This window comes from Macrobrachium nipponense, chromosome 21, assembly GCF_015104395.2.
Source record: "Macrobrachium nipponense isolate FS-2020 chromosome 21, ASM1510439v2, whole genome shotgun sequence".
NCBI classification, from domain to species: Eukaryota; Metazoa; Arthropoda; class Malacostraca; order Decapoda; family Palaemonidae; genus Macrobrachium; species Macrobrachium nipponense.
In genome coordinates this window covers 11,373,036-11,398,840 of record NC_087212.1, presented here as the reverse complement: position 1 = coordinate 11,398,840, position 25,805 = coordinate 11,373,036, and the positions used below count along the sequence as shown (strand labels likewise).

The window sequence follows — 25,805 nt, the reverse complement described above, 5'->3', positions numbered from 1 at the left end:
GTTAACCGCACGGTATAGAACTACGAGGTCTACCGCAACATTGCACTTTATATGCTCTCCTGCTTAGGCAAAGCGCAGCCTTATAGGGAAGTAAGCATACTCGGGGTAGGGAATGGATGAGCTTGCTGGGGACCCATTTCCTTCCTGAAGAAGTTTGTTTCCCCGAATAGACTGCAATTCAGACCACAGTTTTTTACTACCGGGAAACTGAAATATTATTCAAGATCTAGGAATTATTCTGAAACATCTCTCAGTGCGTCATGATAGAAAGGAGTGCCGGACATCTGGATAGTGTTTCAGATGTCCTGGATCTTAATCTGAAAGAAGTAAATGCAATTCGGTCGTCCCTCCAGTCCTCGAAAACGAGTTTTTGGAACCAGTGGTCCACATCAACTCTGATATTCCACAGCTCTCTCATATCTTAAGAAGTATCTTCTCTTGGTCCCTGCTCGAGTTTACGAGAAAGAGCCTATTATAACAACAGGCGTAGAATGTAACGATCATCAGAGGTTCGTTACAGGATTGCAAAAGTCCGTACGAATCGTCTCGATAGATTACTAACATGCTAGGTATTTTAATTAAGTGGTGTTCTTTTTTATGGTTGTCTGAGAGGGTTATTTCCTCTTCAGTATGTGAAGTGTAATGTGTTACGTTAGCTTTGTGTGTGGTTCAGGTGGTCTAACTTATCCTAGCATGAATGCCCTGGTAAGAGAGGGCTAGGGTTTCCTGTCAACAAATTGGTCACGTCCAGTTGTCAGACCCTTGTTGTTAGCTTTCTCAACAAACAGGTCACATCCTAGTTGAGAGCTACTAAGGTTTAGCAGGCTAAGAGGCAGGACCTACGAAGTCAGCTACCTTAGCAGGTAAGGAACTTAATAAATAATTTTAAAAATTAGTTAATTTTGAATTAATGACGATATTGCTGCCTTGTGACCTACCTCCAAATGTGTCAATCAGCTATATATATACCTGCCAGGTAAGTGTCATGCATTAAAATGATATTGTTATGATACAATAAAGTTTTATGCATACTTACCTGGCAGGTATATATAATTCAAAATTTCCCACCCTCCTCCCATCGGAGACAGGGTTCAGAGAAAATCTGAGGAAAACGGGAATACTAGTTTCCAAGTACCAGCGCCACTGGGAACGTGGGGGAGATCACCTGAACTACCAGTGGTCTAGCGGTTGCCGAGAGTTTTGAAAATTCTGCCAGTGCGAACAGACAGAGAATGTTGTTTGACAGATTTGCATCTGTCAAACAACAAAGACCTTCACGATCAGTGGAGGTTCTGTGGAATCTCGATTCTAGCTCACCATCTACTTTTTGTCTCGCCTGTTTTCTCGGAGTCAGACACTCGTGCGAGATCAGGCGACATATAGTAGCCCTGAGTTTCTTATTGACGAAGTCGATTGCGGACGACGTTGGGTTGCGTTGATACACCCCCAAGGTTTGCTTAGATTGAATCGCCCAGGCAGTCCAGACACTCATCCTTCAGCTAAGAATAGTGCCTTTTGGTCTTCAGGGTACAGCCTTGCTGTCCTTGATTCGTCTGACTGTCAACTGGTCGTTCACCTGACTTTAGTACAGACTGTGCATTTCCGGATCGAAGCTTTCAATATGGAACTTAGACGTAGTCTGAAGTTCTTGATGTCAAAGCATTCGAACCTCTCCTGCCTGTTAACTCTTGTATGTGATCAGGAAGGCCTTCTTCTAACCACCCTAGATACGACAAAGAGGGTTAGTGGAGATTTTTAAGCCATCGTCACAAGTGTGGCTTTAGAGAACACAAGGAGGTGTGCTCTCTAAGCCTTTCGTTATGGCCTAAGAATGGAAACCCTTTTTGTCCTTGGGCCAGGAATCTTGGAAGCAAGGATGGCACAAGTTAGTGGGGAGGAGCCAGAGAGAGTCCTGTGCCCTGTCAGGTCTCTCAAGTTTTATCTACTTAAAATCAAGAAAGTCGAAGTCAGTCGGGCAATCTGCAGTGTTCCGAAAAAGACCAGACTTGCCCATATCGAAGTACACCCTGGTTTTAGGGTTAAGGAGTTCTTTCAAAAAAAAAAAAAAAAAAAAAAAAAAAAAAAAAAAAAAAAAAAACAAAAAAAAAAAAAAAAAAAAAAAAAAAAAAAAAAAAAAAAAAAAAAGCTGCCTTCATTGTGTTTGCACAAAGATTTGAAATCTTTTTATCTGAATGCTCACGAGGTGAGGGCGCGGCCTCGAAGCATTTCAACAGAGCATGGCACTCAGCAAACATCCTGAGTACCATATTTTAGCGAAGCAACTCTGGGTTCACTTCACACTCCCTGCGAGATGTGAAGATGGCATATGAGATCTGCTGCTCGCTAGGGCCATACGTGTCTGCAGACACAATCTTGGGGGCAAGAAGTACTACTCATCCTATCCTGTAGAAAATGTTAGGAAGAGCTCTTAATTTAGTTGTGGAGTCGCTGACAACGGCGACTTCTTAACTCTGAAGCCTTAGTTAACAACACATTAACTTTGCTAGGTTGGTCAGGTGGTGTATATATAATTAATTATATATATTATTTATTTTACTTCTTAGCCCTCATGGTATGGTCAATATGGTCTAGTCACATTGTGGTCACGCCCCCGTTGACAGATCATCTGGAGTGCACCAGCTTTATAGGTCTCTACCTTGCTGGCAACTCTAGTAAAGCAGAAGCAGACTTGAGTGACAGTAATCACGAAGTCGGCTATGCTAACAGGTGGAACCAAGATGTAAATCATCTGCATGTATTTGTGTCCCAAAATCCTTCTATTCTGTCCCTTCCCACCTCCAACGGTGGGGTTCAACTATATATATATATCTGACAGGTAAGTTCATGAGCAAAATGATATTGTTATGATACAATAAAGTTTGTTCATACTTAACTGGCAGATATATATATATTCAAGTACCCACCCACCTCCCCTCAGGGGACAGTGGAAATAAAAATTATGATAGAAAATGGGAATGGTTCCTGATACCCGCCTCCCCAGCGGCAGGAATGGGTAATAACCACCTGGCCGACCACTGCGTGTGTCGGAAGTTTTTTAAATTCTGTCGGACTTCAGAAAATACAGCTATATATATACCTGCCAGGTAAGTATGCATAAAACTTTATTGTATTATAACAATATCATTTTTAATCATGGTCATTCTTGTAGGTTACCATGCCAGTTATTTGTAAAAGGTATGGCAATCCTGTTTGTTGTCAGTATCCTGTAATCTGCCTCTCTTCAAAGAAAACGTTTGTTTTTCCTTAAGGAAAGTAGATGATTGACTTCAATTATTAATTATTTCATCGCTCAAAATTTCTCCCTTTTCCTTATGTGGCTGAGGTATATAAGTATGGGCTTTTCATCTCCTTCATTTCCCATTGTGTAAAAATGCAGTTTTGTCATGGGAACATCAAGGATTTTGGTTTATTACCCCTGTTGTATACCTCAACTCAAAGATTTCAGATGCATTTCACTCCTTCAAATTTGTTTGTTACCATAACTTCAGTGATGGCTTAGTATACTGTATTTCATGGTCTTGTTTTTCATATTGTACTTTCTGCATAAGGACAAGATATTATTTCCATCTATTGTTCTTTGAACATAACTGTTTCTTAAGACGTGATCTTGTGCTGCTGTTAGCATTCCTTATGTTTCCTACTTTAGTTCTCCTCTCTGAAGCTATTGACACATTTCCCTGGGCAATATTTAAGTCTCTCATGTATTGTCTGTGCATTGGGTGGTTGTGCTTTTCCTCCGTTCTGTTGGTCATTCTCCTGTCTGTATATTTCTGGGCTTTTGTCTACTTTTATCAGTCCTTATTCCCTTGCACTTCTTAGCCACTAGTCTTCACTGGTTTTCAAATACTGCCCCAGTGCTCTGCTCTTGATGTTGACGCAGTCCTCTGTGCTTAGTAGTTGTCTCCTTCCTGCCTTTCATGTTATGTATAGTCTTTTTTTTTTTTTGCTCTTGGGTGTAGTAGTGCTTTGTGTATTGTCATGTGTTTCCTAGTTTTCTGGTCTATGCTGCAGAGTTCAGCCTTTGTCCACTACTACTACTACTACTATTGTTGTTGTTATTATTATTATCTTTGTAAAAGTCCATGAGTAATTCTCTCTCTCTCTCTCTCTCTCTCTCTCCTCTCTCTCTCTCTCTCTCTCTCTCTCTCTCTCTTCATATTTGTCTTTTAATGGTAGTTGAGAATTATTTTAAGATGACGTTAAGTTAGATTTCTTGATAGTTATAGACCAAAGGAACTGGACGAAGAGTAAAAGTGAGAAGTAATGCAGTTGGGGATAGAAAAGATGTTGCAAAGAGCATATTCTATCCTGTACAGGGAACATTTTGATGGTTAAGAATTTTGCTTTACAATCTTTGGTTATTTTTAAGCAGTTTCCAGCTGGTGCTAGAAGTTTATCATATTGTTAAGACCTCAGGTTTGTTAGCTATGAAAAATACAATTTTATACATTCAACTTACCCGTCAGATATAAACATAGCTATTACTCCGTCGTCCCCGACAGAAATTCGAATTTCGCGGCACACGCAGCAGGTAGGTCAGGTGATCTACCCCCCGCCGCTGGGTGGCGGGAATAGGAACCATACCCGTTTTCTAATTCATATTTTTTCTGTCGCTTCGAATGTAAACAACGTTTGCAGTTCCTCCTGATGGATTTTCGTGTTTCATCGCCATTGATCGTCTGGGCTAACTTTTACAGGGAAGTAATGGATCTTTGGTTCGGCATAACGCTTTTGTTAACTTTTTTATAATATTACTTCAAAAATTTCGAAGATTAGTGAAGTGTAATACCGAAGTTTTTTCGGTAGACACTCATTGCACTTTCACGAAATATACTTTCATGAAAGGGAATTACTTATATTTATTCATTAATACAAATAAGTGTTAGATTTGATTGAGAAATGTATATCTTTCTTCCTAGTTTGGGAAGTCAGAAAAGTAACTATCCTTTAGAAGCTTTATTAGCTCTTGTGTTAACGAGCAATTATAGTAGTAACAGTACTAGTAGTTGTTGCATTCTCATCACCTTCTTACTCCGCAGAATCTACAATATCATATTTGCAAATTGTAGACTTTGGATATAGTTCAAATACGACTCTTAGAACGTAAAAAAAAAGAACAAAGGTGAATATAGTGTTTCCCCCATTACAATGGAGGGTGCGTCTGATCGGCTCTGTCTCGCTCTCCTCACAAGCCCAGAGGAGAAGGAATGTCGAAAACCGTAAGGAGGTTTCAGAAGAATCCCCACCGGTCAGGCGTCCCCTCGGCAGGTTCTGTAGAGCGTCCCAGACTGCCAGGGATAGCCATTGGAAAGGCATCCTAAAACAGTGTTTCTCCCTTTTTATGCCTACTGTTCATGATGGATAGGAGAACTTCGAATGAATGAATTTGACGAAGATCCTCGTATAATGCCTTCTGGTAGAATTATTCAAAATCTGAGAATGACTTTAATCGATCCACCTTTCGAATCAGGCGACGATTTAGCGCCTTCTAATATTTGAGATCATTCGATAACATTTGTGATAGTCATTGTTCGAACATTTTTTTTCGCAACTAGACAAGAACGCTATCCATGGGGGTATGAAATTGTTATTTCAACATAAGATTCCCATCGGTACATTTTTAGATATAGATCTATTCTGATTAGAACGATTTAGATTATTTGTCAATCGAATGAATTATATGGATATCGTTGAGTGATAAAGCATATATATATGACTTTTACGCTTCTAGCTCCTACCATGCTTAGGCGGACAAATCGCCTTAGGCTTACGGTATGGCAAGGCATACTCACATACCGAAATTTATGCTATAATGGTCAAGTGAATCCTTACAAAATTTCCTAATTTAATACGGTTTACCTTAATGTAACAGTATTATAGAGTATTCTATTACGCTAGAGTATAAGTTATATGAGGCTTTCGTGTCTTCGAGAAGTGATCGGAGAAGCAAATCTTTATTGGTGAATTGAGAGTAGGATTGAAACTTTTTTATTCGTGTTAGAAGAGGTTTCCATGAATTACCAGTACCCTTCTAGGACTTTCCTAGGAAGAATTGTTAAAAAGGATTGTTTAGACGACACCTATTTAGTTTCTAGACTTGTCGAAGTCTCGTTCGCTTAATTATGCTTATATAAAACTTCCTGAAGCTCGATAAAAATTTTATAGATTCCTTTATTAAATGGAGTAACTGGCAACTCTGGAAAGGGAAGGCCAGTCGGCTTTCGAAGACTGCTTTCGCTTTGAATTGAGAGAGAGACCAGCGGCAGTACCATGTTGTTCTCAGTCGTGAGCGGTCGGTTACAGCTCTCTCTCCTGCGGAATGGGATAACTAACCGTATCTCTTCCCTACAATCGTGGTCTTAGCCTCGGATTGAGGGAATAACTGAAGCTGTCATAAATAAATATTGTCTGCCTTTTGTTAGGAAGCTTTCAATAAGAAAGATATTACAAAAACCTTTCAATGCTGTTTTACCGTAGATACATGATTAAAGGATTCTAATGCAGCAGAAACATTATATTATTTAATGCACTCATACTTACGGAAAGCATGTCTTATTAGAGTACTTACTTAGTGAGAAGAGAGATGTATTAGAGATTCACTTCAAGACTACGCTATGGTTAAGTCTTTCGAGAAACGACACAACCGTATTTAGAATCGGATATTGCGCAGAAGTTGTATGAGTCGAATGGGAAACATTCTTTTAGTGGGGAATGGTTTCCCTGAATGGATTATACTACGTATATAATAGTTTTCATAAGAAGAACGGAATTAACATATGAAAGGATGTCGGGTACCATAAAGACACAGATGTTCTGGCACATAACATAAAGATAATTAGTAGGAGGAGGCGCTAGCCAAAATATTTCTCGTTCAGGGGAAAAAAGGGGGGGGGATACGGAAGAATTAACCGAGGAAAGAATAATTCCCCTTCGATATACTCGAATTAGAGGAAAATTGAGAAGAAAAATCCAACTATGGAAGTACTGTAAAATTATAGGATTCTTACAGCACCCTCTTCTTATTTTGATATCGAGATTTCCTGACCACGGTTGCAATCTAATGGGCCAGAAGCGTGACGCCTCCCAGGAGCGAGGACGCTGCGAGACGAGAGACGCCAGCCAAAAGCGTGACGCCTCCCAGGAGCGAGGCGCCAGGCAAGCGCGAGACGCTGCGAGGCGCGAGGCGCCAGCCACCAGCCGTGACGCCTCGCCCAGGAGCGAGGCACCAGGCAAGCTCGAGGACGCTGCAAGGCGAGAGACGCCAGCCAGAAGCGTGACGCCTCCCAGGAGCGAGGCACCAGGCAAGAAGCGCGAGGACGCTGCAAGGTCGCGAGACGCCAGCCAGAAGCGTGACGCCTCCCAGGAGCGAGGCACCAGGCAAGCTTGAGGACGCTGCGAGGCGCGAGACGCCAGCCAGAAGCGTGACGCCTCCCAGGAGCGAGGCGCCAACCAGGCGCAAGACATCAGGATCTCCAACTTTCTCAGTATTTGGAGACAGACTTTCCAAGAGTTTCCTCTTTGAGAACTGACACAAGATCAGTTTTTTCCTGACAGGGAGACAAGTTATCGACACAGGTGGCCGTGGCCCTTGTCAGGATTAACTGAAATTGTGGAAGTCTCTAACAAGAACAGACTTCTCATGTCAGGTGATATAGTGGTCGCAAGTGAGCGACTTCTTTCCTGGCAGAAAAGTTGTTTTGGGAGAAACTTGCTTTGCCAGATCAACCCTCTACTGACAATATTCTAGATATCGCACAGGCACGCGGTAGTACGTGTCAGGATAAGTGGGTTCTGCTTTATAGCCTTTAATGGTGGAAGGAACCGATATCTTTAGAAGTCTCGCTTTCCTCAACCTTATGAGACAAGTGATAGAAAATATATCGGACTCATAAGTTAATCTGGGTGCAGGTTTTAGAAAGACCTTTGGCAACCCCTTTTTTATTGCACGTTTCGGCTAGTCCCTTGAAACCATGCAGCTCCTCTTTCTCCTCTTCATGTTTATTAACAGGATGTTATATCCTACTCCTATGTAAACATATAACAAGGAGACCTTGTAATGTTTTGGTACTGGAAAAGACTCGTAAGAGCTCTCAGTATTGGGTGAGAGGCTTTTTCAAGTATTTGAACTGTACATTACGGCCTGAATGTCCTAGGATAGGAATCTTGAATGATTCTCCTCGATCCTGGATCATTTATTAGGAGAATAGGATAATAATAATTTGTTGTTTTGCTGAATAACGATGATAGAATTTTCGTTCTCTCGTTGCCCAGGCACAAGGACGGGAAGAAAGAATATAAGAGAGAGGTAGCAATCTACGCCATCTTTATTTTATAGAAAGGGGAATAAAATTTAGTCCTTTTTTCCCCTAAATATAAAACTCTTTACAGAATGTAAGACAAAGGGCGTCAAAGAAAGAGAGGATAATACGTTATGGCCACCACCCACCAACAAAGAACACCCCCCCTCATTTTCAGACTTAGAGAGGTTTGGATTCACCAGAGGTCACGTTCTTCTTTCACAGCAAGTTTTTGAAGTCTTTTCCAAGAACGTCTGAATATTCTTTCAGCATCTATTTTTAAATGGACCTTAACAACCTCTCCACTCTGAGTCTGTCTGCGTCGCCCAGACTGACCAGAAGTGGACATGAATGAGATGGATGTTTTCAAGGTAAATGACAGTAGTCATGAATAAGATATATGATTACTGCAGATCGTGCTAGAGGGAATGAGGAAACTGTCCTCTTCCGATACCTCTGTGAACCACATAGCGGTTTTTTCTTCCCTTTCAGAGGGAAGAATCACCTTTGTATATTTCTGCTATCAAAGAACGCAGTAAAAGGCTATATACTCTGTCTCTATAAAGGGAATTGGAGATAGCAGAGCATTAAGATCTTCGGGATCTTATACAATACCTCTATACGACAAGACTAGGAGATCTTATAATTACAATGGGATCCTATTTGGGCCTCAGATTCCGTGTTCTGACAAGATGGAACTGCTCCCTCATCAATGTTTCTCTTGGTACTAAAGGACCAAAATGACGAGTGAAATTTTGGGCTTGGAATCTGGAATCAAATTCTAGAAAGACTAGGCAATGGGTTCCTGCCAGCATGGTATGTTTGGCAAAAGAACTAAAACCTTTTATTCCTGGATCAACGCTTTCAGATAAAGGATTCGTTGTCCAGGCAATGTATTTACATTCTCATCTACAAAAGGAGATAAGGTTTAAACGTTTGCTGACAGAGTCTTTGGAATACGATGAGGGCTTAAAAAACCACTTCCCAGAAGGTTCGAAGAGATATTTAAAGAGCTAGAAATCAGGAATCCTCCCAATTTCAGCTCAGAATCTCCTTAGACTTCCAGGCTCTTTCCCTGCCTTCGTGCAAGGATAGGGAAGATTTTGCAACAAGAGAACTCTTCAACATGTAGGAAGAGTGCTCGTTAGCAACGGAAGTATCAAGTATGATCCTCCTCGGAGGAAGACTGGTCTCTCGGACTATTAGATTTCCTATCGTCTACTGGATGTAGCTGACTAAAATTACCTCCCCTTGTTACGGAGACAATAAGCTCAAAGTGAAAGAATTTCTTCCACCCTTTTCCATTCTCCTGATAAACGATTGTGGATGTTCAGACTTTCGGACAATGTAGCGCCAATCAGGCGCCAAATGCCAAACAGGCGTAAAGACGCCAGAGCAAGACAGTCCAAATAAACACTGTCATTGTCTGATGAGGAGAAGGAGTAGGCCTCCAATCTGGCGCAGATGCGCTAGAGGCGAATAAATCAGGCAAATAAAGTGTCCGAGGTGGACATTGCCAGTTTTCATCGAGACTCTTAACAAGCTCGAATCTCCAGCAAGTGGGGAGAAGTCAGCCAGGCGCGAGGAGCCAGCCAGACGCGAGGCGCCAGGCAAGCGAAGCGCCAGCCAGGCGCGAGGCGACAGCCAGGCGCCAGCCAGGCGCGAGACGCCAGCCAGGCGCGAGACGCCAGGCAGGCGCGAGGCGCCAGCCAGGCGCGAGGCGCGCCAGGCGCAAGCCAGGCTCTGGGCTTCATCCAGAAGAGTTCTATTTCAAAGAAAGCCCTGGTCTTCTTTGGAACAGTGGAATCTCTAAAGCACTTCTTGAGTAACTCGATGATTCCTTCAAACAGCTAAGAATTAAAAGCGCTTGAAGTGCGGGCTTTTAACAATTCTTGTTCTTTCCATAACAATATGTCGTGAGAGACATATTAGCTGTAATAACGGGAGATGCAACTCTGTGTTGACTCCTCTTTGCACGAAGGAGATCAAGTGGGCCTATGAGAGATCCTTCTCTCTTTGTTATACGTGTCCACGGATGCGTTGCTGGGATAGGGAGACAACACTGATCCTTAACTAGTGAATTATTTTTTAATTTTTTTTAACATAAGTGTATTATTTTCTGGGTTTATTTGAAATGAGTTTGGGGATAGCTCTTTTCAAATTAAGCACAAACCCTCGTGTTAGGATCAGGTGATCGGGATCGGTGTTGTGCTCCTTAAATTATGCCAATAGGCATTGGTGTATTGTCATGTAAGTGGATAAGACCCCATTGACAAATGACCACTAGATTCTGTCAAGTAAGTGGATAAGACCCCATTGACAGATCTACAAGAACTCTTAGCCATAGGTCACATCCTCGCTGAGGCTCTTGAGACGAAGCAGACTACTAGCAATAGCTAGGAAGTCGACCCTTCGTCTAAACACATAGGAAACCAAGGTTTTATTTATTTATTACTAAACGTATTTTGTTTACCTGTATATTCAGTAATAGCTGTCTTTTACCCTCCACCAATGGTGTGAATCAGCTATGTATATATCGACGGGTAAGTTGATGTATAAAATGATATTGTTATGATACAATAAAGTTTTTATACATACTTACCTGGCAGATATATACAATTAAATGGCCTCCCACCCAGCCTCCCCTCAGGAGACAGCTGGAAGAAAAAATATGAATTAGAAAACGGGTATGGTTCCTATTCCCGCCACCCAGCGGCGGGGGGGTAGATCACCTGACCTACCTGCTGCGTGCCGCGAAATTCGAATTTCTGTCGGGGACGACGGAGTAATAGCTATGTATATATCTGCCAGGTAAGTATGTATAAAACTTTATTGTATCGTAACAATATCATATTGCTTTAAAATGTATAATTTTCCACTTTTATCTGTATTTCTTTTTCCACAGATTCTGTATACATTGAAAGTCAGCGGGCTGACCAACCATTTTTCATCTGCTCAATTCAAGAATTTCGTAGGGTAAATGACCTGAGACTGGTATTACATTTAACATTAGTTTGTATTGACATGAGAAAAATTGTTAAATATCTTGACAGTTTTTGTAATCATGTACAGTATATGCTGTTTAAAAGTGCAGTTTTACAGGTTTACCTATGTGAATATTACTGTATAAATGACATTTGGTTTAACTGACATTTTTTTTAATGTTAAAACATGTAAGGTTGAAGTAACGCTTTTTTTTTTATCAGTCATATGTGAATAACCATTTGGTAATTGTTTTGCACAGAGTAAGAGGGACACATTAATGGTCAACATAAAATGGTTTTATAGACCGTCTGAAGTGCCTGAAACTGTGTACCAGCGTCTTGTTCAGGATCGCAACACTGAAAACAGTAAGTATTGCATAATCCTTGATAATTTATATGGAGAAATAACTGTTACTGGATTGCATTGTATGAATATATGGAACAGTTCAAGTTAATGTACACTCACATGATAATGCTTATCAGATGTAGCCACTCTTATGAAAGTGAAGAATTTTAACTCTCAGTTTAACTATCAAATATTAATGAATAGAATACAATAATTTCAGTTTTTTATGCAACACTGTTTATGGTATGCTACACAGTTTGAGAATAGTCTTGGGCTGTGTAATTAAAAGTAATTTTATTTAACATTCAGCAGTGCTTAGTAGGTAAGAATTACACTTTCCACAAGTTTTACTCATGTCATAAGTTCTTAGAGTATGTACGTATATATGAAGGTATTGACAAATTCCAAAATAGTATTATTTCACATCTTGTTGGCATTATGTATGTCTGTCAGTATGGGATCACAAAGAAAATGCCTCAGAGTATGTAACTATGTCATGTATAGTACAATAAAGTAGTTTCAAATGATTCTCTCATATTTTGAACTCTGTTTTATCCACATATTATATTTTAGCATAATTTTTAATGCTATAAGTATTAGTAAACTACGAACATGGTTTATTTTCTCCTAGATAACAGATCCTTGGTAACAGATGACCCTGTAATCAAGAGCAGAGAGCTTTTCATTTCCGATGCAACTGACACCTACCCAGTTTCGGTTCTCCGAGGTTTATGCAGGGTTGATCATTATTCAGACATTCATGCTGTGAGGGACTTTCTCCCTGAAGATAATTCCTTTTTTTATATTCTTGGGTAAGTTTTCTTTTATCAAAATGTAAAAGGGTTTAGGATGGTACTGATGTTGATGAATAGTGACAGTAGTATTTTGTTAGAATTCAAGGGAGTTTGATTACAGAGGAAAGATTTGTTTTTGTGGAAGTACAAACCATTTCATAAATACTTTTCTGACTAATTTAATTTTATTAACCCTCTTACGCCGAATGGACGTATTAAACGTCGAGTCAAAATGTCTCCCTTATGCCGAATGGACGTATCATATGTCGACTCAAAAAAGTTTTTTTTTTAATTCGCGGAAAAATACTTATAGGCCTACCAGCCGAAAACTTTTAAATCACGTGCCTTGGGGGATGCTGGAAGTTCACGGATCAAGGCGTTGTTTTGTTTACAATCGCTACGCAGGCGCGCAAGCGCAAATTTCTTTCTTATCGCACTAAAAAGTATCAGTGACACATCTCAAAAATTATTTCGTCACTTTGACATAATTTTTGCACCATTTTAAATTATCCTTTACATGAAGTATTATATATGAAAATGTGCGCAATTTCATGTAAAATACAACAAAAAAATACTCATGATTGTAGCTTTTATCAGTTTTGAAATATTTTCATATATATAACGATAAGTGCAAAAATTTCAACCTTCGGTCAAGTTTGACTCTACCGAAATGGTCGAGAAACGCAATTGTAAGCTAAAACTCTTATATTATAGTAATACTCGATCATTTGCCTTCATTTTGCAACAAATTAGACTTCTCTAGCACAATATTTCGATTTATGGTGAATATGAAAAAAACTTTTTCCTTACGTTCGCGCAGTAACTCTTCCGATAAATTTTTTCGTGCGATTGTCCTAATGTTTGCACCATTTAAAATTAGCCGTTACATAAAGTTTTATATATGGAAATGTGCGCAATTTCATGCACAATACAACTAAAAACAACCCATGGTTGTAGTTTTATCAGTTATGAAATATTTTCATATAAATAACGTTAAGTGCAAAAATTTCAACTTTCGGTCAACTTTGACTCTACCGAAATGGTCGAAAAACACAATTGTAAGCTAAAACTCTTATATTCTAGTAATATTCAATCATTTACCTTCATTTTGCAACGACTTGGAAGTCTCTAGCACAATATTTCGATTTATGGTGAATTTATGAAAAAAACAAAACATTTTCCTTACGTCCGCGCGGTAACTCTTCCGAAAAAATCAAAATTTTTTTTGTGCGATTGTCGAAATGTTTGCACTATTTAAAATTAGCTGTTACATAAAGTTTTATATATGAAAATGTGCGCAATTTCATGTAGAATACAACAAAAAATGATTGAAGGTTATAGCTTTTCTCTTTTTTCGAAATATTTGCATATAAATCACGATAAATAGAAAAAAAACCACGTTCGGTCAAATTTGACTCTACCAAAATAGTTGAAAAATGCAATTGTAAGCTAAAACTCTTACGGCCTAGTAATATTCAGTCATTTATCTTCATTTTGAAACAAATTTAAAGTCTCTAGAACAATATTGTGATTTATGGTGAATTTTTGAAAAATATATTTAACTTCCCTCCGCGCGCCGATTCGTGGCCGCAAGTCTCCGAAATGCGTACATCGCATTATCCTAATATTTGCTCCTTTTCATATTAGCCGTTTTATAGAGTTTCATATATCAAAATGTGCGCAAATTCATGAAAAATACAATAAAAAATAATTGAAGGTTGTAGCTTTTCCCATCTCCGAAATATGTGCATATAAAAAAATATATATATAAAAATTTCGACATTCGGTCAACTTTAACTCGTCCGAAATGGTCAAAATCTGCAATTCTATTCTAAAACTCTTACAGTATTGTAATATTCAATCATTTGTCTTCATTTTGAAACAAATTGGAAGTCTCTAGAACAATATTTAGATTTAACGGTGAATTTTTGAAAAAAAAATTTTACGTCCGCGCATTACAAATTCGTACATCATTTTGTGATAATATTTTTCCGGTGTTGCTTTTATTGTTTTACAATGTATTATATATCAAAATTATTGCAATTTAGTGTACAATACAACGAAAGAAAAGTAACTCATTAGCTTTGACCGTTTTTTGCACAGCGTGATTTGAATACAATTATGTATGAATTTTTTTTTCCGCTACCACATATCGCATTATTTACATATGATAATGATATTATTTTTCATTTCTGATGGTTGCATACTAAACTTCAAGCAATGACAAAAAAATGAGCCAAAAATGAACTCTTAATTTTCAAAACTAAGCACACTGTGTTTTTTTGAAAAAAAAATTTTTTTTCCGCTTCCGCGCTCACTCCAAACCAGTCCCGGCATACGGGAGAGGTTTTGATTTTTAGGGCTTCGGCGTAAGAGGGTTAATGGTGAATAGGTGGGAGTCATATGACTGGTAGCACCCTATCTCCCTTCCAAAGGCAGATCTACTGACCTACTTCTTGCTGTTCTTCAGACTAACCTTCCCACACCTTGCATTGGTGCCAAATTCTGCATTGTATCAGAGTATTAGTGTTTTCATGTTACTGAATTGTGCAAGTCAGATAAATGGTCTGGCAACCCAACATGACCTTAAAAGTCTAAAGATGTCTCAGTGAAGAGCTTAGAATTAATACTGCTGTGTTAAATTTTCACCAAACAATTCTTTATATTTGTGATCTTAGATTTCTTCATGCAAAATCCTTCTCTGTAGTTTGTAGACAGCTTAATGGCTCATTGAATCAGTGCTATGAACAGAAATTCCTTTAGTAGATTACTCCACTGGCATAACTCATAAAGTTTATGCTTATATCTATTTTGTAAGAAAATGTTACGAATGTTTTCTTGAGTGCCATGGTCAATACATGGTAGAGCACATAAATTATAAATGTCTGCAGCATTCTCTTTATGCTGATTGCTGGCCAGACCCGTGAGAGTTACATATTTTGGTACTATTTTTGTATGTTGAAATTTTTACATTTCAACAATATTTGTCCTCATTTCAGGTCTTCATGTATTCTCGAGTTACTCTACTGCTTTTAATTCTTCAGTATGTTGCTCTTTTTTAGATTGTTCAATTAATGTAATACTGTATATCTAATTTCCTATATTTCCTTTTTACTTCACCTATATCTGTTTATGATAATGATGTACTGACCTCTCAGTCTCTCTCTCAAAGTAGAACTGTTTGCAGTATTGGTAATAAAACATGTCAGTTTTGATGTCAGTGACGTGCTTATATCTGTAAATAAAAACTTTTTGCAATAGGTACTAGTTAAAGTTAACAAATTTAAGGGGACCATTATATTTTGTGTCAAGATTTGATTATTAGAGTACTACTCATAATTACGACCAATATTTTTGTCAGGTCTTGCCTCTATGATGTAACCATCTTGGTTTTTGAGATCTCAGTTTTTTTCCAGCTGATGGGAACTGTATTTGTTATCTCTAAATGTAGTCACCTTATGGGGATTCATATTTCATAAACACATTTCAATCAGAGAATATTTAGGTAGATGTTTGCTTAGCACAAACAATAATGGTGTCATCAGCATTTCAATAGAAAATTCATAGGGAGTAGTTGGTTGGCTGGTAGGAGGACATTTATTGATGGAATCCTTTATAAAAGTCCTGCAGGAACTATTATATAATTAAACCAATTATAATGTGGCACTGCTTACCCTTTACTGCTTCCTTAAAACAAGTTTTAGAGTAGGGTCGACATAATTCAAGAAGAAAGTCTATTATTCCACTTTCTTATACTGCAGTGACATAGCTTTTTTTATGGGTGGTGATGCCATATCAGTTGATGTGCTGCATTTATGTACTGTTTTGAAGTGGAATTTTAATAGTGCCTTACTGTCATTTTGATGTATTGACTAATCCATTTTTGGCCATTCAACTTAGGGTTTAATTGACACATACCTTTCCATAAATAATGAAGAATGCACAGAATTCCTATGCAGCTCATTTAAGTTTAAGATGTAGCATTGTGATTTCTGTTGCTATATACGGTTTTCAGAATTTTAATTTTTTTCCACAGATATAACCCAGAGACAAGGAGGCTGGCTTCTACTCAGGGAGAAATACGTGTAGGCCCCTCTCATCAAGCCAAACTTCCCGAATACAGGTAAAAATTAAGGTTGTGTTATTGTGCTTTGTTTAAATGTATTCAACATTTTAGCAATTTTTTTGCCTTTGCAAACCCAACAACCAGCACAGCTTATAGTGCAATAATAACATAAGGAAGAATGTCTTTCTTTACTCTATTCAACATACAAATAGAACTTGCCCAAAAGTATGATTAGAATAATTTGAATTTGTTCTTTTAGGGCTAAGTAATTATTACTTGCTTTCTTCCAGTTGAATATAGTATAAGAATTTATATCTAATTCATGAAGAAAATTCATTTCTTGGTAGAGCTTTTGTAAATAGCTAAGGTCTTGAATGGAATTATCATTAATGCAACAGGGGTAATGTGGTGGTTGATGAGCGGCCAGAAGAATGTGCTGATTGGGAAGAACAAAGATGGGTGCCAGGTGCATCAAGAGACACGGATCTTCTCATGTACCTGCGAGCAGCACGTTCTATGGCAGCATTTGCTGGGCTTTGTGATGGCGGGTCCACCACTGATGGTTGTAATGCTGCCTCTCGCGACGACACAACAATTAACGCTTTGGAAATGGTACTGAATGAATATTATATTGATAATATGTGGAAGGTTGTGATTTATGGATTATAATTAAATTTCTCATGTGAACGGAAAATTGTTCATACTTTCATGTAAATTTATTTATTTATGGAAAATGAGTGTTTCTTTTTGAAATGCACTTTGTGTTGTTTTCCGTAAATGTTTTAGCATGTTGAAATTTTGGTTAACTAGAAACGTAAACTTCTTGCAATATAAGTTATTTCTTATTTGTTATGATAAGTTACTGCTTTTTTGTTGTGATGCAAATTTTAATAAAAGCAATTTCTCAGCTCCATAACAGTGACTATGACCATGGTAAGGCTCTTCAAGCGCTTGTGAAATGCCCCGTCCCTGATGGAATAGAAAAGAAATGGTCAGAGGAAGAAAGAGTAAGTTTCTTTGAAATGCTCCCTGGTTGCAAGTAAATTTCTATATCATCATATGAAACCCATCAATCATATAGAGCCCACAATTATGGTCTAAATGTCCACAACATTCATTGTAGGCTGAAGCAGAGTAACTAAGAATGACTTTTCATATCTCATATCTGTACTGTACAGATTTTGCATTTTGGAAAATATTAATTAATTCATGTTTTGTTCATGAAACTTACCTGTCAGATATATATATAGCTGTATTTTTCCGAATCCGACAGAAATTTAAACACTTACGACACACGCAGTGGGAGTCAGGTGGTTAGTACCCATTCCCGCCGCTGGGAGGCGGGTATCAGGAATCATTCCCATTTTCTATTCATAATTTTTCTGTCGCCGGTGCTGAAAACACCTGTTTGCAGCACCTCCGTCCAGATTTTGGAAACTTACTAGCTACTTGAGTATCCCTTTTGGTTTTTCTTTGGTATCTGAATTGGATCGGTGGCTTGGCACACGTTGACTTTGGATTGATTTGAATTTGGTATTGATTTTTCTTTGATCAAGATGTCAGGGTCTAGTTCTGCTAGCGCTAGATTTTGTTCTATGTCCGAATGTAGAGGTAGGCTACTGAAAGCTTCAGTAGACCCACATTCTGTTTGTAAAGTTTGCAGGGGGAATGAATGTACGTTTGAAAGTCGTCTGTTGTAAGGAGTGTGAAAGATTAACAGAGTCGGAATGGAAGGTGTATGAAAACCTATCTTAAGAAACTTGAGCGAGATAGGTTAAGGAGGTCTTCCTCCAGGAGTGTTTCAGGTAGGCAAGATTTTAATTATTCTCCTGCTAACCCTCCTTCTGTAGATTATGCTCCTACCCCTGTAGTGTTGCCTCCGGCCCCTGAAACAGTGTCGGTAGAAGGTAATACTTTATCGCTAATTCTTGAATCGATTCGTAACTTAGAATCAAAAGTGTTAGCTCTGGAGAGCAAAAGTGAAGAGAAGTGCAGTGAAAGTGCCCCTTGTGTAGTGGAGGGTGCGTCAGATCGGCCTCATTCCGCCTCTAGACCTAGACCTCTGCTTGACTCCCAGATTACGGGAGAGAGCATGTCGAAAGTCGAAGGAGGGTTACGAGGAACCCCACCGATCTGGCGTGCCTTCGGCAGCTTCTGACGAACCTACCCAGACTGCCAAGGAGCGTGCACGTGCACGTCTTCTCAAGGAGTGCTTTTCTTCTTCTGAAGCTTCCTCCCCGCGCAAGGGGTGGAGCTCTCATACCGCATCACGTCCGCTGAAAAGGGACGGCTCGCGTTCGGGACGCTTCACGTTCCAAGTTGTTCTCCGGAACTTTGCTCGTCGCCTGATAGTGCGTTTGCTGCTTTTCCTCCGCAGAAGAAGCGTAAGGATTATTCGGAGGCGGAGTCTTTCCTAGATGTTTCTTTCGAGCGCCGCAGTCGCTCTAAGGTGCGTGAAGTGGCGGTTCCTGGGAGTAGGAAGAAGGCGTCCCCTCGCCACTCGCCTGCTCACAGGATCAGCCCCTCCCCAGAAAAGGAGGCTTCACCTACAAGCAAGATTCTCCAGTCTCTTCAGCAGCAACTTCGAGATGTTTTTTCTTCGAAGAGACTGTTCCACGTCGCCGTAAGAAGGATGACAATCTTCCTGTGAAGAGGTCGAGGCGTTCTCCCTCTCCCTCTCCTCGCTCGTCTCTCTTCCGTTTGAGTCTCCCTCTAGAGTTCGTTCTGCCTCCCAACCCCAAGCAAACTTCTAGAGGAGGCGAGAAATTCGTTTCTCGCTCTCGTGAAGCGGTTGTTTCCGCTGCTACGAAACTTGTTGATAAGAAGCGCGTTTCTTTAGATGCCGAGCGCGCTTCTGTGAAAGTCAAGCGCGCTTTAGTGGACGCCGAGCGTGATTCGGTGCAAGTTACGCGAGCGCCAGTGGACGCTCAGCGCGTTTTAGTGGACGCTCGGCGCGCACAGTGGACGCTCAGCGCACGCCAGTGGACGCCAGGTGTACACCTGTTGCGGTCGAGCGCGCTTCAGTCGGCGCCAGTAGATTGGCTTCGGACGCCAACGCGCGCCTACGGACGTCAGTTTTCCACCTCCGCAAGCGGAAGCGGGAAGCGGGAAACTCTTCTGTTCGCCGCTCTTTCTCTTTGAGAAAGCTCGTGACTCTTCTTTACTTCCTCGACTTCTCCAGTGTCTGAAAGAGGAAATTAGTGACGCTTTCGTCGAAGTGGACGAAGAACAGCAGTTTTGGCTCCAGTTTAGGGGGGATTTCGACGGACTACAATGGTTTTGACTCGTTTGCTGCAGTCAGTCTTTGCAGACCACTTTCCAACCTGAAGCTCCACGTACTCTCCCTCTAGTTTTTCGTCATCCAAAGCTACTAAGATCTCGGGCTTTGTGAAAATGAAGAAGTCGCTTTCTACGAAGCAAGCTTTTCGGAAGGTCCATGATTGGATGGAAAAGAGAAAGCTTCAGGCAAGACTTCTTTCGCTTTACCACCGTCAAGACTTTGTGGTAAAGCTGGTATGTGGTATGAGACGGGAGAAAACGTCGGAGTTAAGCTTCCAGCCTCAGCTCAAGGAGACTTTGGTAGTATTGTGGATGCGCCAGAAGATCTTTTCTGTCTTCCTCTAAGGGTCTCTTGGACGCATAGTGAGTTAGACTTTCACCTTAAAGGCCTCTTCAGGACACTAGAGGTCTTTAATTTTCTTGACTGGTGCCTTGGATATTGGATGCCAGGTCCAGAGGGTTCTGATTCCATCAGTCTGGGGGAGCTGTCCAGTGTATTGTCTTGCATGGACAAGGCCGTCAGGGATGGTTCTGAGGAATTGGCTGCTCATTTCAGCACGGGACTGCTTAAGAAAAGAGCACTTTTTTGCAATTTTACTGCAAAGTCGGTCTCACCAGACGCAAAAAGCGGATCTTCTTTTCGCTCCTTTCTCAGAACATCTCTTCCCCCAGTCTATGGTAAAGGACATAGCTGCCAGTCTCCAGGAGACAAAGCAACCCAAGACCTTCTGGCACAGTCTTCTCTAGGAAGCCTACTACTACTGTTTCGTCTCTGGGTCCTCTGCTTTGAAGAAATCGAAGCCCTTTCGATCCGCTTCTTCCTCGAAGCCAGCCCCTCGAGGAGAGGCTACTTTCAGAGGCAAGACTCCCACTCCTTCCAAGAGCAAGAAGTGAGAGGGAAGTCCTTCAGCCACCGGTAGGAGCCAGGCTTCTACATTTCGCGAAAGCTTGGGAAGAGAGAGGTGCCGACGCTTGGTCACTGGACATCGTCAAGAAGGGGTACAGAATTCCTTCCTGATGTTAACCCCCGCTGTCTTCGACACAAAGGATTTGTCTCCCTTGTATCAGGGAGAAAAGCAGAAAGTGCTTCACGATCTACTAGATCAAATGATCGAGAAGCAGGCAGTGGAACAGGTCTTCGACCGGAGTTCTCCGGGGTTTTACAACCGTCTGTTCCTAGTGCCGAAGCAGTCAGGGGGGGTGGCGCCCCGTTCTGGATGTCAGCACTCTAAATCGCTTCGTTACCAAGCAGAAGTTCAAGATGGAGACACCTCAATCCGTGCTTGCAGCCTTAAGACCGGGGGATTGGATGGTCTCTTTAGACCTTCAGGACGCATACTTTCACGTCCCCATCCATCCCCGATCAAGGAATTACCTGCGGTTTGTCCTGAAAGGGAAGATTTTCCAATTCAGGGCACTCTGCTTCGGTCTCAGCACGGCGCCGATGGTGTTCACCGTTCTTATGAAGAACGTTGCGAGGTGGCTCCTCTTGCGGAAATAAGGATCTACTCTACCTAGACGACTGGGCTTATTCGAGCCTCATCGCAAGACCGGTGTCTGAAGGACCTTCACACGACTCTGTCGTTAGCGAGGGTCCCTGGGACTTCTGGTGAATCTCAAGAAGTCGCATCTGACTCCTTCTCAATCCTTAGTCTATCTGGGGATTCAGATGGACTCAGTGGCTTTTCGGGCTTTTGTCCGAACCCAGGGGCGACAACTTCAATGCCTGGACAAAGTGTCGGCCTTTCTAGGGAAGGAAACATGCTCGGTGAGGGAATGGATGAGTCTGCTGGGGACCATTTCCTCACTGGAGAAGTTTGTTTCCTTTCTCGTGGGAAGGTTGCACCTCCGACCACTTCAGTTCTTCCTCTCAAGCAATTGGTCACGCAAACAGGATCTAGAAGAGGTCTTGTTTTTGACGGAAGAAGTGAAAAAGCACCTCAAATGGTGGTTGGATCCAAAGAGCTTGCGGAAGGACTTTCGCTCAAGCTTCGGAACCCCGACCTAGTGTTGTTCTCCGACGCATCCTCCACGGGTTGGGGAGCAACACTGGGAGGGAGAGAAGTGTCAGGCACCTGGAGAGGGGAACAGGTGTCCTGGCACATCAATCTAAAAGAACTTTCAGCGGTTTACCTTGCTCTAAGGTTCTTCCAAGAGGAAGGTTCTCCAACAAAGTGGTTCAGATAAACTCGGACAACACCACAGCCTTGGCATACCTCAGGAAACAGGGGGGAACTCACTCTCCTTCTCTGTTCGCCATCGCGAGGAATATCCTGATTTGGGCGAAGTCGCAAAACGTCACGATTCTGACAAGATTTGTGTCAGGCGTGGAAAACGTGCGAGCGGACCTTCTCACTCGGCAAGGACAGCTTCTGCCGACGGAATGGACCCTTCATCAGGAAGTATGCCAGGCGCTATGGAAGCTGTGGGGACGTCCTCATGTGGACGTTTTCGCAACTTCCCGAACGAAGAGACTTCCGCTGTATTGCTCCCCAGTTCTGGACCCGGGAGCAGTGGCAGTAGACGCCCCACTGTGGAATTGGTCGGGACTAGACATTACGCTTTTTCCCCATTCAAAATCCTCTGGGAAGTAATGAGGAAGTTCGCTGCATCAGAAGGAGCGAGAATGACCCTCATCGCCCCCTTCTGGCCAGCGTCGACTGGTTCACGGAGGTGATGTCCTTCCTAGTAGACTTTCCAAGGACTCTGCCCCTAAGGAAAGATCTACTCAGACAGCCCCACTTCGAGAGGTACCACAAAAACCTCCCCGCTCTGAGTCTGACTGCGTTCAGACTATCAAGAAGTTGGCCAGAGCGAGGGGTTTTTCAAGACCTGTGGCAACGGCGATTGCCACCGCAAGGAGGCCCTCCTCAATCGCAGTTTACCAATCAAAGTGGGCTGTCTTTAGAAGTTGGTGCAGAAGGAAGGGCATTTCCTCCACCTCAACCTCTGTGAGCCAGATAGCAGATTTCCTTCTTCACCTTAGGAAAGAAGCGAAACTAGCCGTTCCCACGATTAAAGGCTACAGAAGCGTGCTTTCTGTGGTCTTCAGACATAGAGGACTCGACTTAGCGAATGATAGAGACATCATGATCTCATTAGATCATTTGAGACTGTGAAAGTTCTCCAACCTAAAGTACCATCGTGGAACTTAGACGTGGTACTGAAGTTTCTCATGTCGAGTCAATTTGAACCGCTCCATTTAGCCTCGCTTAGGAATCTTACTAAGAAGACCATTTTCCTAACCGCTCTGGCAACGGCGAAGAGGGTTAGCGAAATTCAAGTCATAAGCAAGCATATTGGGTTCAAGGATCATAGTGCAGTTTGTTCCTTAAGTCCTACGTTCTTAGCAAAGAACGAGAACCCTTCCAACCCTTGGCCGAGGACGTTCGAGATCAAAGGGTTTTCGGAGCTAGTGGGACCTGAAGCTGAGAGAGTCCTGTGTCCTGTCAGGGCTCTCAAGTTTTATTTGCAGAGAACCAGAGCATGCAGAGGTTCTTCGGAGAACTTGTGGTGCTCTGTGAAAAAAACCAGATCTTCCGATGTCGAAGAATGCACTGGCGTTCTTCTTAAGAAGTACGGTTAAGGAAGCCCATGAAAAGTGTAGTGAAAGTGACATGGAGCTTCTGAAAGTGAAAGCCCACGAGTTGAGGGCTATTGCTACTTCGGTGGCTTTTCACAAAAATATGGCAATCAAAGATATTTTGGGCGCCACTTATTGGCGAAGCAATTCGGTGTTCGCTTCACACTACCTGCGGGAGGTGAAAGCAACATACGAAAATTGTTACTCGCTCGGACCATACGTCGCTGCAGACACTGTTTTGGGGGCAGGAGGTAGCGCTCATCCTATCCTTTAATGGTTTAGGGGAGTTTTAACTTGTGTTATGGTTGTGGGGTTGACCGCCTGCGGCGGATCTCCCTTCCATTAGCTTAGTCTATGTGGGATACTTTATTTTGGTAGGCTACGCCAGGTGGTTTGGTTTTACTTCGTTGCCCCTCATTTGTATGGTCAATGGTCTAGTCACGTCGTGGTCTCGCCCCTGTTGACAGATCATCTGGAGTGCACCAGCTTTATAGGTCTCTACCTTGCTGGCAACTCTAGTAGCACAAGCAGACTTATGCGGCAGTAACCACGAAGTCAGCTATGCTAACAGGTAAGGAATCAAGATATCAATTATCTGCATATATATGTTTCCTTAAAATCTTCTATTCTGTCTACTCCATCACCAAGGTGGGATTCAGCTATATATATATCTGACAGGTAAGTTCATGAACAAATGATATTGTAATGATACAATTAAGTTTGTTCATACTTACCTGGCAGATATATATAACCCTCAAGTAACCCCCCCCACCTCCCCTCAGGAGACAGTGGAAATAAAAATTATGAATAGAAAATGGGAATGATTCCTGATACCCGCCTCCCAGCGGCGGGAATGGGTACTAACCACCTGACTCCCACTGCGTGTGTCGTAAATGTTTAAATTTCTGTCGGATTCGGAAAAATACAGCTATATATATATCTGCCAGGTAAGTATGAACAAACTTAATTGTATCATTACAATATCATTTTATTCCCTCCTTTCATTTTTCTTCATAGTCTAGTCCAGTGGTTCTTAACCATGGGCCATGCCCCCCTAGGGGTGGCGTCAGCAATTTGCAGGAGAGGCACGCGCCCTAGGGAAAAATGAAAAAAATGTTCTTATATTCGTTATTCTCTTATGAAGAGTGAGGAACTAATATTCAGAAGTTTATGAAAAAATGCAAAAGTATCGCCTTATAACGTTACTTTCCTAGAGTTGACTACTCTAGTTAGGCTCGTTGGGCTGACCATGTTTTGTAATTATTGACCTCCCTTCCTATCCCTCGAAACCCCTTCTCTTTCTCATTTTTTTTATTTCTATTAAATCTGGGAGGGAATTTTACTCATAGATGCAAGGGGGCTGTGAAAGAAAGGAACAACTCTTAAGAGAGGCGTGGTAATAAAAAAGTTAACCACTGGCCCAGTATGAGTTCTGTTACTCTGTTTTTCTATAATGTAGGTTGTAATTAAGTGATTGATGAATTGCAGGTAGTTTTTTTTGCCTAATTACTGTAATTATTAATGTTTTTTTGTTTGCTCAGTTTTGTGTATTTAGTGTTTGCCTCTTGCTTAGTGGTTTGTGCTGTGGCCTTTTATGTATTGCTTTTACAAATAAGTTTTTGTTATTGATCACTCATAAGTATGCCAAGCAAAGTTGTCAGGGTTTGCTAGGTTGGATCTGCAGTATTTTCTTGCCCTTGCTGTAGGTGGATCCTCACCCACTGTCCTCCACATGCTTAGGCACTGCTGCTCTCTTGGTATCACATGGGCAAAAAGTTTATGCTTTGTCTACTGAATCTTTGCTTCATGGTTGGCCTTTGGATCTGCTTCAAACATCAATTTAAAGATCATCACTGTTTTAAACTGTATTGGTGCCTGCATGCTCAGGTGATCCCTTGTTTGCTTGGTACACCTGTTTTGCCCAATCTGCTTGTACCTATACTCCTCCCTCAGAGGCTGCACACATACTTATCTGCTCAATGCATTACTTATTGATTGTGCTGCCCCCTGGCTTTTGCGACCTTTGTGCCTGCTTTTCCAGTACTGCTTCTCATATACTAGGGTATTACCTTGTTGATACTGGAGGTAGCAAAGTATGATTCAACCTTTGCATAAGTACAGGAGAGTATTTTTTCATTGTTGTCTAGTCATCTTTGTCAGGATATTGTTTCATCCATATTCACTTCTCACTCTGCTACAACTGCTGTTGGTTTACATAAAATGTAAAATGCACTGGTGCTTTTTCACTATGCCAGCTGCATCAACAGTTACTCTTACAATGTTGCTTCCTGCCACTATGCCTTTTGGATCAAATGGCTGTTGCTCATGATATTATTATTATTATTTTTTTTTTATTATTATTATTTTTTTTTGCTATTGGGATCCTCTTTGTGTTATGCCAACCATTTCAACTACAGTGGCTGCTCACATTTCAA

At 41.2% G+C, this 25,805-nt stretch overlaps 1 protein-coding gene across 6 annotated transcripts in view; it reads left to right on the top strand.

Annotated features, from left to right (window-relative positions):
• LOC135197790 (arginine-glutamic acid dipeptide repeats protein-like) overlaps window positions 1–25,805 on the top strand; it is a 168,192-nt gene that overhangs the window by 49,937 nt on the left and 92,450 nt on the right. For 5 of the 6 annotated variants that reach the window (XM_064224908.1, XM_064224902.1, XM_064224904.1 and 2 more), the window contains exons 5-10: window positions 11,224–11,312; window positions 11,563–11,668; window positions 12,280–12,460; window positions 16,479–16,565; window positions 16,907–17,120; window positions 17,417–17,515. In XM_064224908.1, coding sequence (XP_064080978.1) covers window positions 11,224–11,312; window positions 11,563–11,668; window positions 12,280–12,460; window positions 16,479–16,565; window positions 16,907–17,120; window positions 17,417–17,515 — 776 coding nt within the window. The remainder of the gene's footprint in view (window positions 1–11,223; window positions 11,313–11,562; window positions 11,669–12,279; window positions 12,461–16,478; window positions 16,566–16,906; window positions 17,121–17,416; window positions 17,516–25,805) is intronic. The other variant, XM_064224907.1, reaches the window with a different exon arrangement.